We start from the raw sequence: 14,335 nt of genomic DNA, 5'->3' as shown, positions 1-14,335 counted from the left end.
ATTTTGCAGGATCTATAGTGGAGCAATTGATTTTCATAGAAAGACCAGAAAGTGGAGCATTATGCAAATCTGTTTAATCGATTAATCTGTTTGATAAATAACAATAAAAAAACATTAAAAGTTATTAACTTGTTATGAATTTAATCTAAAAGCCCAACTAAATACATAGAATATGTCATGTTTTATGTATTTTCCTTATATTTATATTAAAACTGCACCAAACAAACTTATGAAAGACTCAACAGCAAAAAGATGAAAAACTGGAGCTTCACTTTTAGGTGACATTCATTGTTTGTGCAGAACAGAATACACACATAAACCCATTATCAATTATCCCTCCCTCTTTGTGTCACACACACAAACACAAAAGATATAAAGGTAAGTGTTGTGCACGTGTTGCAGTCACTGAGGACAGACTCCAGTAGCTCTCCTTTATTGCACACCCACGCTGAGCAAAATGTCTTGGGATTATTTTGGATTTTCCCGCATCATAAGAAACACGGAAAATCAATCACCTGCATCGGCTCTCAATAATGCAGCAGACATCTCCGTTATTGTTGCTTACTTTGTGGTTGTCCTGGCTGTGGGAGTATGGGTGAGTTTTATAAAGTATTCATGCCTGGGTTTTTGTTATAATTTTATGTGGCTTTTCTACAATTTTATTTAAGTTCAAAGAAACCTTTAGAGTTATTCTTGTCTACACCTTAACTACATTAATGAGTGTTACATATCAGACTTACTTTATCTATCTTAGAGAGATTAGTATAACAAATCTCTCTAAGCAGTGGACAGATGTTTTGTAAACTCAGAATCTAACTTAGCATCCTGATACAGTAAAAGTGTTTGTCAGATCAGAGAATTTTTACATGCTTTCATCTGGAGGCAAAGAACTTGAGATACGTAGAGTTTTGTGAAGCCATTTGATTTTAACTAGAGCTTAGGCATCTCTTGCTCAGATTTATGGATTGCCTAAGATATACTGCTTTCTTGCTGCAGGCTATGGTGCGTACCAATCGATCCACTGTGGGTGGCTTCTTCCTTGCAGGGAGGAGTATGGTGTGGTGGCCGGTGGGTATCTTAACACATGATAAGATTAAAATTAGATCTGTACAGACAAAGTGCTTTTTTTATTATGCCTACCAATGGTATAGTTAGTTAGTATCTGATCCTTACTGGGTTGTTTATTTAGTAATCTGCAGCCTGAGATGAACAGAACAACACCCTAAACCACTCTGTTTACTCTTACTGGATAAAATCCCAGTCAGATTATTTTACATAGTCAGGAAACTAAAGGAATCCATGTTCTTGTAAAGTTAAGGCTAATACAAAATAGGAATATGTTCTCGTTGGCAATATTCAGTCTGTGGTTTCACTGTTTGGTAAAAACAGATATGATGCAAAATTAGCTTTTTAACAGGTAAATATGAATGTAAATGTTGATATATATTTTTTTCCAAACTCAGTAAAGGGAAATGATGAACCCTACTTTTTCTTTTTCTGTGTAAACAGCATGAACTTTACTGAAGAATAATAATTTTCTTTGTCAATCAGATTGCAACATTCTCATAAATCAGTTTATATATATCAGCTTTTAAAGGTACTATATGTTGTCAGGCAACCAGGCTGTATGGGCAGTTGCACAGGGAGGTAGGAGAAAGAGAGGCCTTCAAGCACAAGATAATAAAGTATAACCTACCAATCAGTTTTGCCTAAAAATTTTGTCATGCAGTTAATTGATAAATGCCACCGCCTTGTGTTGGTTCAGAATATTGGGATTAGATTATGTTCTTTCCAGTGGGACTTTGTATCATGCTCCAAAATCTTGCATTTTAGTTGTTAGTGAACCAGCAGAATGAGTCTCTTACCCAAGAGTCATTCATGCAGAAACCACTACTGCATACACTTGTCGGATTTCCAACACAGATTTTAAAATGGATTTAATGTTTCCACCGTTCCCAAAGAAAGGTTTTTACTCTCTTTACTCAGTGGTAAGAAGGATGATTATCCTGAAAACTTACTACATCATCATCAAACCTACTTTTAACTGTTGCAATGAGAAAAGTGCTTTTAAAATCTGTTCTTCTGCTTCTATTCTCACCTAACTGTAAGAATTAGATCTTTGTTACGATTCATAAAGTCAGTACAGAAAACTATTTGAGTTCTACTACTGTGCACATTGATAACAATAAGATGCAGCATGCTGCAATATCTAATTCTAAAAATGTAATTTATTTTTGTGTTGTGTGCATTAAAAATAAATGTTTGTCTATTTAGTTATTGTTAGTTCCTTTTATAGATGTATAATACATTGTTCTCTCCAATTTATCTCACACTTCCTCTTCAGTACATTGTTTCTCAATGTATTTTTTCTTTGATGTTCTCCACAGATCGGGGCCTCACTCTTTGCAAGCAACATTGGCAGCGTCCACTTTGTAGGGATTGCTGGTACTGCCGCTGCCGCTGGCATTGCCATTTGTGGATTTGAATGGAACGTGAGTAATCCTTCTTTGTCACTAACACAAGCACAGAAGTTCACCCTCAGTGGGGACCTTAAAGTTTACAGGTTTCGATTTATAAAAGTAAAGTAAAAAAAATCTTGTTCTAATTTATTCAATGTTTCTTCTATTTCTGTGTGTTGCAGGCTCTTGTTCTTATGGTCATTCTAGGATGGCTGTTTGTACCAATCTACATCAAAGCAGGGGTAAGCTATGAACACATTGTTTGGTAAGCCTTGATAATTATGGGTTAGAGCAACATTTGCCTTCATGATTTTTGTTTTGGCATAGATCAAAAAGGTTGTCTGAAGTATTCCTCCTTGATGTTGGTCTAAAGTGATATAGTTCCATCATGCAGTTTATGTGAATCTGAAACCAGCTTAACTTCATTTGAGCTGTGTAACATTTTGCACTATCCTGCTGGAAGTAGCCTTCAGAAGACGGTTATATTGTAGTCATAAAGGCCACAATGCTCAGATAAACTGTGGCATTTAAGGGGACCAATAGTCTACCAAGAAAATATCCTCCACAGCTAGTCCAATAGAAGTCATAAGGGACCCATACTATCTGAATGTTCATGTTGAATATCAAGATTAGTCAGACAAGGCAGCATTTTTCCAAAGTATTATTTTCATATTTTGGTGTCTGTGTGTAAAATGTAGTCTCAATATCTAGTAATTAACAGTCAGCAGTGGTGCTCAGGGTGTTCCAATGTTGTTGTAGCCCATGTGCTTCAAGAACTGACATTTTGTGTGTTCAAAGAACGTATTCTGGATACCTTGTTATATCTAGAATCTCTACATATATCTGTTGTATCTACAAGTTGGTTTTTGAGTTACTGTTGCATAGATGCATACCTAATACATTGGCACGTGAGTGTATTTTCTATTTACATTAAAAGTGCCATGATTACCAAACTTTGAGCCTTTAAGAAGCAAAGTATCATCACTATCTGTGTATCTAGGTGGTCACCATGCCCGAGTATCTGAAGAAGAGGTTTGGAGGACAGCGTATTCGTATTTATCTCTCCGTGCTCTCCCTCTTGCTGTACGCTTTCACTAAGATCTCTGTAAGTTTGTGTAGCTGTTGACTAAAACCTTCCTGTTTTCAACAATGAAATACAATCAAAGTCAAATGTTGTGTCTGTCTCCTCCCAGGCCGACATGTTCTCTGGTGCCATTTTCATCCAGCTGGCTCTTGGACTGAACATCTATGTTGCTGTTATCGCTCTACTGGCAATTACTGCGCTATACACCGTCACAGGTGCATCCTCAGGAAGAAATTCACTTTCTTTTTATGGATCATCATCTTTCTCATAAACTTAGCCAACAAAGAAGTCTTATCGAAGCAAAATTGCACATGAAGGAGGGGAAAGTCTTCCCAGGGCCACATGAACTGCAGAGATCTAAAAACAATCACATTAACCTAACTCCCTTGTCTTACCTGTCTAGTTTATGCTTATCTCTCTAAATGTGTCTGTGAGACATTAATAGACTACAGTAAGTACTAAATTGGTTCTCAGTTGCTGATTTGAACTACGTAATGCAACTGAATCTATCTTTTAAAAGACAAGCGGTTAAAGAACATCGCCATAAAAATAAAATCTCTCAAATAGTACTCTGAAAAACATTACAGGTTTCTAACGTCATGTTTTATCTCAGGTGGACTGGCTGCAGTGATGTACACAGACACCTTACAGACCATCATCATGCTTATTGGATCCTTCATTCTCATGGGTTTTGGTAATAAATACTAATCATTATTTAAAATTTTACTTTGTCCCCACATTTATTTTATTGTCATATTATTGAGAACCTGAAGTATAAACCTCAGTCTAACTTTCACACATCCTCAGCTTTCAACGAAGTGGGAGGCTATGAAAATATGATGGACAGGTACATGACTTCAGTTCCCTTAATCACCGGTAACATCAGCGCAGAGTGCTACCAGCCTCGGGAAGACGCCTTCCACCTTTTCAGGGATCCAATAAATGGAGACCTGCCCTGGCCTGCCCTGATATTTGGACTCACCGTTCAGACAATCTGGTACTGGTGCACTGATCAGGTTGGTAATGATCACCATTTGACTGTATGAAAGTTTTACTTCCTCTGACTCAGTAACTGGTTTTACTGCATACCACAAACTATAAAAGGCCATAAAATCTGAAAGTTCATTTGTTCACACTCTTTTTATCTTACCTTTTTAAGACAGAATTACTGAGCTGGTCAGAGGTTGCCAGCTGATAGTCAAGAAAATCCTCCACACATATTTTGCAAACTTGATTTGATAATGTAAAGTTGGCTTAACTTTGCATCCTATTTTTACTTTGAACTGATTGTAAAAGTTAAAGTGAGGGATTGTGATTTATAACCACCAATATGTTGGTCGGTCCCCTCATTCATTCATTGCAGAGCCACAATATATTACTTAAAATGGGTTTTGATATCTTATTTCAAAGGTATTTGAAATAAGATATGATGCTTTAGTTGCAGCACTAAGGACATTTATTGTAAATGCATTTGATGCTTGTAATCTTTTGCACTTACGACAAAAGCTGGATCTTTTTCTCTAGGTGATTGTCCAGCGTTGCCTCTCAGCCAAGAATCTCTCTCATGTTAAAGCAGGTTGCATTTTGTGTGGTTACCTGAAGCTGTTGCCCATGTTTCTCATGGTCTTTCCTGGGATGATAAGCAGGATCCTCTATCCAGGTCTGTGAGGTTTTGAAGTCTCTTAACTTGTTTGGAATAATGCAAACCTGCTGTCAGAAATGCCCTCTACAGGGTACACATACCTAACTAACGTCTCTTTAATTTTAACTTAATCCAGATGTGGTGGCATGTGTGGACCCAGAAGAATGTCAGAAATACTGTGGCTCTAGCGTGGCATGCACAAACATTGCTTATCCCAAATTGGTCATGGATCTTATGCCAAACGGTGAGCGGATTTAAATTTTAACTTTGTCTATTAATTTTATTTTTGCATGACCTACTAACTCTGTTGCAGGTCTGAGGGGTTTGATGCTGGCTGTGATGTTGGCCTCTTTGATGAGCTCCCTCACTTCAATATTTAACAGTGCTAGTACTCTCTTCACCATGGACATTTACACTAAGGTCCGTTCTCGTGCCAAAGAGAGGGAACTGATGATTGCTGGCAGGTAAAACTGTTTTAGTTTGTGTTTAATTTGAATACTGTTTGTATTTGTGACATCTATGATAACTGTGTGTTTGTTCTCAACTGTGCAGGGTGTTTATTGTGTTCCTCATTGGTGTGAGCATAGCTTGGATCCCAGTGGTGCAGTCAGCCCAGAGTGGTCAGCTCTTTGACTACATCCAATCAATCATCAGCTATCTAGCTCCACCTATTTCTGCTGTCTTCCTTCTCGCCATCTTTTGCAAGAGGGTCAATGAAGCTGTGAGTTTACTTCTGATTTAGAAAAGTTATTGTTCATAATAAATTTTGTCTTGGGAATTTTGAGACTTATTTGGAACCAGCTTACAATATTTTTGCTAAATCAGAGAACAAATGCTATTCTATGCCATTATGATAAATAGATGTGGAATAATCTAAACCAGGGGTCCCCAAATCCAGTCATCAAAGGCTACCATCCTGCAACTTTTAGATGCATCTCTGCTCCAAAATGTCTGAATTCCCTCACTTTCATTCAGCTCTGCAATAGGCTGGTAACAAGCAGTTTATTTAATCCAAGTGTGTTTGATATTCACAATACCTTTTAGCAGAATATTGAATGAAACAATATTCGATGCAAATAAAATCAACCAAATTTTATGGAAATTCACTGAGCAACTACAATTTATCATTCCCAAACAACAGCAATATTTATTTTTTCATGTCAAACCTCAAACAGAAGCTTGTATTATTTCTTGTCTTATTTCCCAAGTGTGATCCTCCTAACTTTATTTTTTCTCTATTTTTCTTGGAAGGGTGCCTTTTATGGACTCATCGTTGGTCTGATTGTAGGTCTGACCAGGATGATCACTGAGTTTGCCTATGGGACAGGGAACTGTGTTAGCCCTAGTGATTGTCCTGCTATCATATGCGGAGTGCACTACCTGTACTTTGGGCTCATCCTGTTTACTATCACCTGCATCGTTATAGTTGGAGTTTCTCTCATAACCAAACCCATCGACGATAAGCATGTAAGTGACCGAAGCAAGATAAAGCCGGTTTTGATCTATCGCTGATTGCTGACTTGAAAAATAACTCCCATAGCCATATTATTTAATGAAAAATTTACAATTTATTATAATTTTAGACATATACTGTCTAATTATAATTCAAGAAATTATATTTCCTTGAATATTTATATTGTTTTTGGAGTAATGTCTTGTCATAGGACTTGTCATCAATTTCGAGCAGCATCTTCACAATGTCTTTTGCTTTTGTTTTGTGGTTGATACTGATATCTTGGCTTATGTCACACAGATAACATATCTATCATTATTATTCAATCTGATCAAAAACAGGAGACAAATGGAGTATATAGTACAGACCAAAATTTTGGACACACCTTCTCATTGAATTCAATGAGAAAGTGTGTCCAAACGTTTGGTCTGTACTGTATGCAGTTATAAAATTTCTACATATAATGTATTTTATTTTTTTTTCAGTTGCATAGACTGTGTTGGAGTCTGAGGGACAGCACTGAGGAGAGAGTCGACCTCGAACAGGATGACTGGGTTAACGATGAGGAGGATGAAAAGAAAATGGAAGGTGATGATAAGTTAAATTTATGTATAAAATATTGTTGGTTTTTAAATCGCAGGGTTTTTAAGCTCTGGAAATAATGTCTTTCCTGAATTTTGTTTAGACATGTTTGAAAAATGTAAATAGTCTATTCCTTTATTTTTTTTCTTTTCTGATTTAAAACAACAAACAAACAAACAAAAAAAAACGTTTCAACCTTTATTCCAGAACCTGAGGAGGAATCAGGATTCTGCAAGAAAGCAGTAATGTGCTTCTGTGGATTGGAGAAGACAAAAGCACCAAAAATGACTGAAGAGGAGAAGGCAGAGATGAAGAGGAAGCTCACAGATACAACAGAAGAACCTCTCTGGAGGAACGTTGTTAATGCAAACGCCATCATTCTCCTGGCTGTGGCTGTGTTCTTTCATGGATACTTTGGTTAGACAAACTCAGCATTAAATACTACTAAATATAATATATTTTTTTAGTAACAGCAGTAAGCATGGTATAAAATATGACCAAAATATCAATTTGCCTGTAACTCTCTGATACAACCTAGGGTACTTTCAAATCTCTGAACTCTGTATATTTTAGCCTGCATTGTAAGGTGAGTACTGATGCCACACAAGACAAAATAGCATTTTTACTGTATTTGTCATCTTCAGTAAACCAGTGAATCAAGTTATATCATACACATAAAACTTGTTAAAAGGATATAGTTGTAATACTCAAACATTTGTTATAACATCCTTCCCGTTCCTGTTTGATGTGCTTGAAAGACCTGCAAGGAAGACTCTTGATCAGATGGTTGAATAATTTCAGTTGTCTACTTTTGACAAGTAATTATCTCTGGAGACAGAGCTTGTTTTTTATTTCAGAGAGTGACTTTGACAATCTAAGGTACCCAAATTCTGTTGTTCTTTCTGTCATAATTTGTACATGTGGGTCATAGATGAGGGCTCAAATGTAGGCTGACTGGTAAATCAAGAACTTTTTAGGCTCAGCCCTTTCTTTGGCATCACAGACCAGAGGAACATTTGAGTATGAACCAGGAGAGCACCTCAAGCAAGCTACATATCTTTAGATCATCGACCGCAAAGGGTTTGAAATTGTGTGTTTGAGGTTTCTTCACCTTAAAAATTCAGTCCACCTTGTCCAGTGTAAAACAACAGTCTTAGATTAAGAAAAGAGGCTGCCTAACACTCGACTGACAACCACTCCAGTCCACAATGAAGGCCATGGCTTGAAGACACCAACAGTCCCACATCATCTGCAAAAAGGATGTTGGGACGTTGGAAAGGAGACGTTGTCTGATGTTGTCCTTTCCAACATCATACAGTAAACTTTCACAGGAGACTGACAAGTGTTACCCCTCATTGCTTGGAACTTTTTTTCTTAAAAGAAATAGGACCAACCCAGTCTGGCGGTGTGTGTGTGTGTGTGTGGTCCTGATCTCCATAAGGCACATAGAGGCCAGCATAAAGTCTTTCTCAATTGCCTTCTCTATTTACATATTATATAAAATTATTGTAAATTTGTAGATATTCCCAGATGACTGCACATCTTAATGTGTGTTTTTGTTGTTGGTTTTGTTCAAAAGAGTTGGACTGTACTTGAGAAAAGCTCATAAATTATAATGAGCTCCAAGTTGGCTCCTGTTTATTTTCTTAAAAAGAGAGCATTTACACCGTTTTTGTTCAACATTGCACTGAGATTAAAATTTTGTTTAAAAAATGCACATGTACTCTTAATTGTCATTATTTTTAAAAAAGTGCTCAAGATGTTTATCAATGAATATATAAATGCTTTTTTATTGTCGAGAACGCTGAAGGTTATATATGATCGGATTATGTAACACTGGACGCTGCATGAAGGTTTAATAAAATACAAACAGCATAACACAAAAAAAAATCAGGAAAAAAACTGTAATATTTAACCAGTGAAGGACGAACAAAATGTGCTCAGGAAGTACCGCTGTGTGCTGCCTCAATAAATCCCAGCTGTTTTGTCGATTTATTTGTTCAAAGTCCATGAATGCAATCGCTTCTTTTGTATGCACTATGCATGTGTTTATGAAATAAAAATAATTCAGTTAGAAAGGGTTAGGAAATACTCAAAGCAATAAAACGCTTACTTTGCTTCCACCTAGTGCTCTGAAAAGTAAATTACTGTCCGTGGGGAACTTTAAATGGTTTAAATCTAATCATAAAAGGGCAAGATATATTTCCACTCACTTTAGAAAAATTAAACTTAAAGTATAAATTCAACACTTTGTATTTTTTCTCATTTTCATATTCACATAGTGATCTTGGTTCTATAACTTAATCTCTGATTAACTGAATGACACCAGTATCTGTACTATTAATAAATGTTTTATTATAGATGGAGAATTTTTTTAAAAACATTATATAATGTAAAAAGGAACTGTTACAACAATTATTATTTTAAAAAAAATTAATGTCAATATTTGATCATATACAGTTGAAACATAGACAATCCACAACTGCCTCAATGTGTACTTTTTCCAGGTATTTATCTACACCTAATCCTCTAGTAGCTACAAATTATTTTAATTGATCATATGATGGTTATCTGCTGTGCTGATGTGTGTTATGACAAATTATGAACATGTTAGAGGTTAAGAAAAAATATGTCATTTCCAGTTATCTCGAGATTTGCAGAAAACATTTGGAAGAAGCTAATAAATTCAAAAGAGAAATAAACGTGAGGTGTACAAACGTAAAAAAAAATCCATTTTTTATAGTCAAGTTTATATTTATTTAGTTGCCTTTGACTCTTCTATTAATAACGTTATCTGAAACGTCATTGATTACAGTCTGTTTAGTCCAACTTATCTTTACTTTCTTTTATTTTATTATGCACCTACTACATACTCCTGTTTTATGTTTCTATCAGGTAAAACACTCCTAATTGTCTTATTTTTTGAAATATGCTACACAAATAAACTCACCTTAACTTGATTTTTATTTTATATGCCATGGATCTGCAACTCCACTCCTCAAGGGTTGGTGTTCTCCAACTTTCAGATGTGTCCCTGAATCACATGGCTGGATCACCTCCTCAATATGTACTAAATTTCTCCAGAATCATAACTTCAGTACTTCACTGAGGTTTGTTGTTGCACCAGTGTGACAAGGGTGTGGAAGAGTATGGTGGAAGCAAGAAAGCGTTATTTGTTTGCTGTTAGCACAGTTTAGGACAATGCCTGAGAAGTCTAACAGCATCAAGAACACACAAACGCGCAATGGGAGCCTTAAATAATCTCTGCTGTTGAGGACTAAACCATTATTACTTCACACGGGAATTTACCAATTTACAACTTTATTTACAATTTACAACTATATTTGTACATCTATACTATATACGACTTTTACTATATAAAAGTACATTCTACTAAATGAAAATATATGCTTTACCATTTACTATTTAGAAATATTTTACTCTTACGCCGACGCACCATGAAATGCTACAAAAACGTGCAAACAATATCAGTTTCATGTAAACCTCAATCTACCTCCATCCTGCATTTGGGCTTTCAACAATTACCAATTATGACAACAAAACGATGTATCATGGGCTTTCTTTTCATCTCAGTCGTCCATGTCGGTAAACAATCTATAATCTGCATTGCTGGTCGTATGATTTAGTCTCATATGTGGAAATTTTCCAGCATCTCCTGTCTGCATAAGATACGTGGATTAGAAGCTATAAAAGGACTTGCATTTCTTTTATTGCTCTCTGTCCCCGATCATCCCAGAAGCTAATTATTAACAGACAGCTAAAAATAGTTGTTTATCTAGAGCGTTAAATCCCATTATAATAGGGTGAAGGAAAGGTTAAAAGCTATTTGCCTATTTTACACTATTGTACCACAATCTTTTTAGACAATGTTCAGAGTAAAACACAACCAATAAACATGTTTTATATTGGTAAAAACTCAGGACTCAAGATGGCAAAGAAAAGTTAACCCTTCGACTTCCTTTGAGAAGAGATTGTAAAAAGCAAGGTGACTCAAGTTACTCCACTGTACTGCTCATCAGCAGTGTTTCCTTAAATAACAATCTATGGTGTTAAATGAAATTTTCAGTTATTGTAAAATATAAAATTTTTCTAAACTGTCTATAGATTGGAACCTCCCCTCTTTGCCAGCAACATCGGCAGCGTCCACTTTGTAGGCCTTGCCAGAACCGCAGCAGCTTCTGGGATAGCTATTGCTGGATTTGAATGGAATGTGAGTAATTGTTTAAGTGTGTTAGCATAAAAAATAAACTCATAGCCTGTGAGTTAATAGTAGATGTGGTTTGCAGAAGCTAAAATTAAAGCTGGAAACTTGTTTTGTGTGTTTCAGGCACTTATTCTTGTTGTAATTCTGGGATGGGTCTTTGTACCAATCTGCATCAAGGCAGGTGTAAAGAAGAAGACGGAGACCAGATCTCACTAACTATCAATTATTGAGCCTTGAAAAGGCAAAGTATCATTTTTATATTTGTCTAGGTGATTACCATGCCTGAATACCTGAAGAAGAGGTTCGGAGGAAAGAGCATTCGCATCTATCATTCTGTGCTCTCCCTCTTGTATGTCTTCACTCAGATCTCTGTAAGATTATGTGACTGCCTCAAAAAACCTTCAGTTTGAAGAAAAGGAAAAACTTCTTCACCTACCATTTTGTTTCTGTTTGTTTCAGGCCGATATTTTCTCTGGTGCCATTTTCATCCAGCAGGCTCTTGGGCTGAATATCTATGTTGTCGTTATTGCTCTACTGGCGATAACTGTCTGTCACAGGTCTGTCCTAAGGAGGATTTCCACTTCCTTCTCTGATATAAATGTTTCTGTCATAAAATAAGAATCAAATAGTTCTTATCTATGTAAATAACACCATAACAGTTTGTATTCCTTTCAAGGCTGTACGTAAGCCACAACATGTTCAGCAATCATGAATTCACAGCTGAATATACGTTTTGCAAGATAAGTGATAAAAGAACAGTTACATAAAAATACATCAGCTTGTTATCTTTATTGGGAATATTTGAATTTGAATCAGATTTCGTTTCCACTTTGTACCTCAGGTGGACTGGCTGCAGTGACACTTTACAGACCGTCATAATGCTCACTGGATCCTTTATTCTCATGGGTTTTGGTAATATAATGTTTTCTTTGTTCATCATTTCACTTGCAGCTCTTGGCTTTAGTACTACATTTCTGATAAAAAGTAAAAGTGCAAACTAGTTAAAATTTCAACACACCTTCAGCTTTCGCTGAAGTGGGGGGCTATGAAAGGTTCCAGGACCTCTACTGGACTGCAATCCCCTCAGTCACTGGAAACATCAGCGCAGAGTGCTATCAGCCTCGGTCAGACGCCTTCCATCTTTTCAGAGATCCAGTAACAGGAGACCTGCCTTGGCCTGGCATGGTGTTTGGACTCACCATCCAGGCCACCTGGTTCTGGTGCACTGATCAGGTTGCCAAGAAACATGATCATCTGCTTTGAGCATGGAGACCTTCCTTCACTAACTCAGTAACAGGTTTTACAACATAACAGAAACAATGAAAAGTCATAAACTCATTTAGTTGATTTTACATAACTGTGCTTTAAGCCTGCCAGTTTTTAAACTACTTTCATAAGAACCCTTTAAAGGATCATAATCATTGATCTGAAATGCAACTCCCTTGGAAATAATCTCCAATTTAATAATAGTAAAGTTGTCTGCATGCAAATTCTTCACTTAAAATTTTTTTTTTTCTTTTACTTTGATGGTTTTGTTCCTGGGAAAATGGGAAACTGCAGTTTGAGCTCATGCTTGGTATATTTGTTTATGCAAAATTCAATCTGACAAACATAAAAAAAACTCACAAAAACAGATGAAAAATCTGGTTTTATCCTTTTGGTACAAAAATATAGTAACCTCAGCAAAAGGTCACATTGAGGCTAGGTTACTTATTACTTATGGTTATTTAACGCACATGGTAAGCATGCTGTGAAGTGTGCATGTTGTGTAACACAAAAGACTTGAAATAGCCACATCGACCATGCTGCATTAATTAACAGAGCACATAATCAATGTAGTATTCCAACAAGGAATTTTAAAATTTTCATTTAGTCATATTTACCCAAATGAAACATTCAATAAAATTTCACTTTCAGGTCAGACTTTAAATCTATCACTCACAAATGTGCTGTAAGCCTTGCAGTCAGCTTAAAGTTTTCAGTGATTGAAGCTGACCCATTGCTAATAGACCTCTGATCCATCCTATCAAGCTGTTAGAGTCATAACTCCCATAAGATAAAAGTGCAAGACCTGATTGTCGGATAAGTGAGATGTAGTTGTATACAGGCACAGCAGGAAAACAGAGCACAAGTGTAAAAAGACATGCATGTAAGTGACAGCTATGAAGAGATCTGTTTTAGTTCTCAAAAATAGAAATTTAGGCTTCGTTCTATGATTATCACACATTTATTTCTAAATTGTCAATCATTTTTAGCATGTTGTGTTGTAGCTGCATAGATTGTGTTGGAGCTTGAGAAACAGTACAGAGGAGAGAGTGGAAATTGAAACAGATGACTGGATTAATAATGAGGAGAATTAAATGGAAGTAGAAGGTAATAAGCATATTATTACATATATATATATACAGTATATATATACAGTATATATATATATATATTTCAGTAACGGCAACTTCGTAGTGACATATTTACAGTACTTAAATTAGGAGGGTTTTTGAAGTTTTATTAAAAGTTTTAAAATAAAATCTTCCATGATTTGTAGAACCTAAGGAGGAATCTGACTTCTGTAAGAAAGCACTCATGTGTTTTTGCAGATTGGAGCAGAAGAAAGCTGTGAAACCAACTCCAGAGCTGGAAGCAGAGCTAAAGAAGAAGCTCAGTGATACAACAAAGGTCCTTTTTGGAAGAAGGTTGTCAACACAAACGCCGTCATTCTCCTTTGAGTTGCTGTGTTCTTACACGGATACTTCGGTTAGACAAATGGAGAATCAATTATTTCTGGATAACTTAATTTATGAATAAGTGACAAGGTGGAACATGTACATGACTGATCTTCAAAATGCCAGTAAACTTACAACTAAACGCATCTTCATAATAGGGTGCTCAGTAT

General features: G+C 36.1%; 2 protein-coding genes across 2 annotated transcripts; both read left to right on the top strand.

Annotated features, from left to right (window-relative positions):
• The first annotated feature begins 393 nt into the window (after positions 1-393).
• Positions 394-9,211, top strand: LOC116724388 (sodium/glucose cotransporter 1-like). The gene is made up of 15 exons (XM_032570047.1): positions 394-595; positions 997-1,068; positions 2,388-2,492; positions 2,642-2,701; positions 3,460-3,564; positions 3,653-3,758; positions 4,157-4,237; positions 4,351-4,559; positions 5,068-5,203; positions 5,322-5,429; positions 5,499-5,649; positions 5,738-5,906; positions 6,437-6,652; positions 7,124-7,226; positions 7,428-9,211. The coding sequence occupies exons 1-15, from the start codon at positions 458-460 to the stop codon at positions 7,640-7,642; spliced, it is 1,974 nt and encodes a 657-aa protein (XP_032425938.1). The 5' UTR covers positions 394-457; the 3' UTR covers positions 7,643-9,211.
• Positions 9,212-10,192: 981 nt separating this feature from the next.
• LOC116724917 (sodium/glucose cotransporter 1-like) lies at positions 10,193-12,708 on the top strand. Its single transcript, XM_032570709.1, has 7 exons — positions 10,193-10,224; positions 11,346-11,451; positions 11,569-11,628; positions 11,715-11,816; positions 11,905-12,002; positions 12,287-12,357; positions 12,470-12,708. The coding sequence occupies exons 1-7, from the start codon at positions 10,193-10,195 to the stop codon at positions 12,706-12,708; spliced, it is 708 nt and encodes a 235-aa protein (XP_032426600.1).
• Positions 12,709-14,335: the final 1,627 nt, after the last annotated feature.

The sequence above is a fragment of the Xiphophorus hellerii genome, chromosome 8, assembly GCF_003331165.1.
Source record: "Xiphophorus hellerii strain 12219 chromosome 8, Xiphophorus_hellerii-4.1, whole genome shotgun sequence".
Taxonomy (NCBI): domain Eukaryota; kingdom Metazoa; phylum Chordata; class Actinopteri; order Cyprinodontiformes; family Poeciliidae; genus Xiphophorus; species Xiphophorus hellerii.
Note: the sequence above shows the minus strand (reverse complement) of the source record. Positions and strands in the feature narration are given on the sequence as shown.

Bases quoted from the DNA above. Each gene is read 5' to 3' on its own strand.
- LOC116724388 (XM_032570047.1), top strand. From the start codon at position 458: ATGTCTTGGGATTATTTTGGATTTTCCCGCATCATAAGAAACACGGAA. The intron at 4,238-4,350 runs GTAATAAATACT...ACACATCCTCAG, and splicing joins CTTCATTCTCATGGGTTTTG to CTTTCAACGAAGTGGGAGGC. The intron at 5,204-5,321 runs GTCTGTGAGGTT...AACTTAATCCAG, and splicing joins AAGCAGGATCCTCTATCCAG to ATGTGGTGGCATGTGTGGAC.
- LOC116724917 (XM_032570709.1), top strand. From the start codon at position 10,193: ATGCCATGGATCTGCAACTCCACTCCTCAAGG. The intron at 11,629-11,714 runs GTAAAGAAGAAG...ATATTTGTCTAG, and splicing joins CAATCTGCATCAAGGCAGGT to GTGATTACCATGCCTGAATA. The intron at 12,003-12,286 runs GTCTGTCCTAAG...TTTGTACCTCAG, and splicing joins GCGATAACTGTCTGTCACAG to GTGGACTGGCTGCAGTGACA.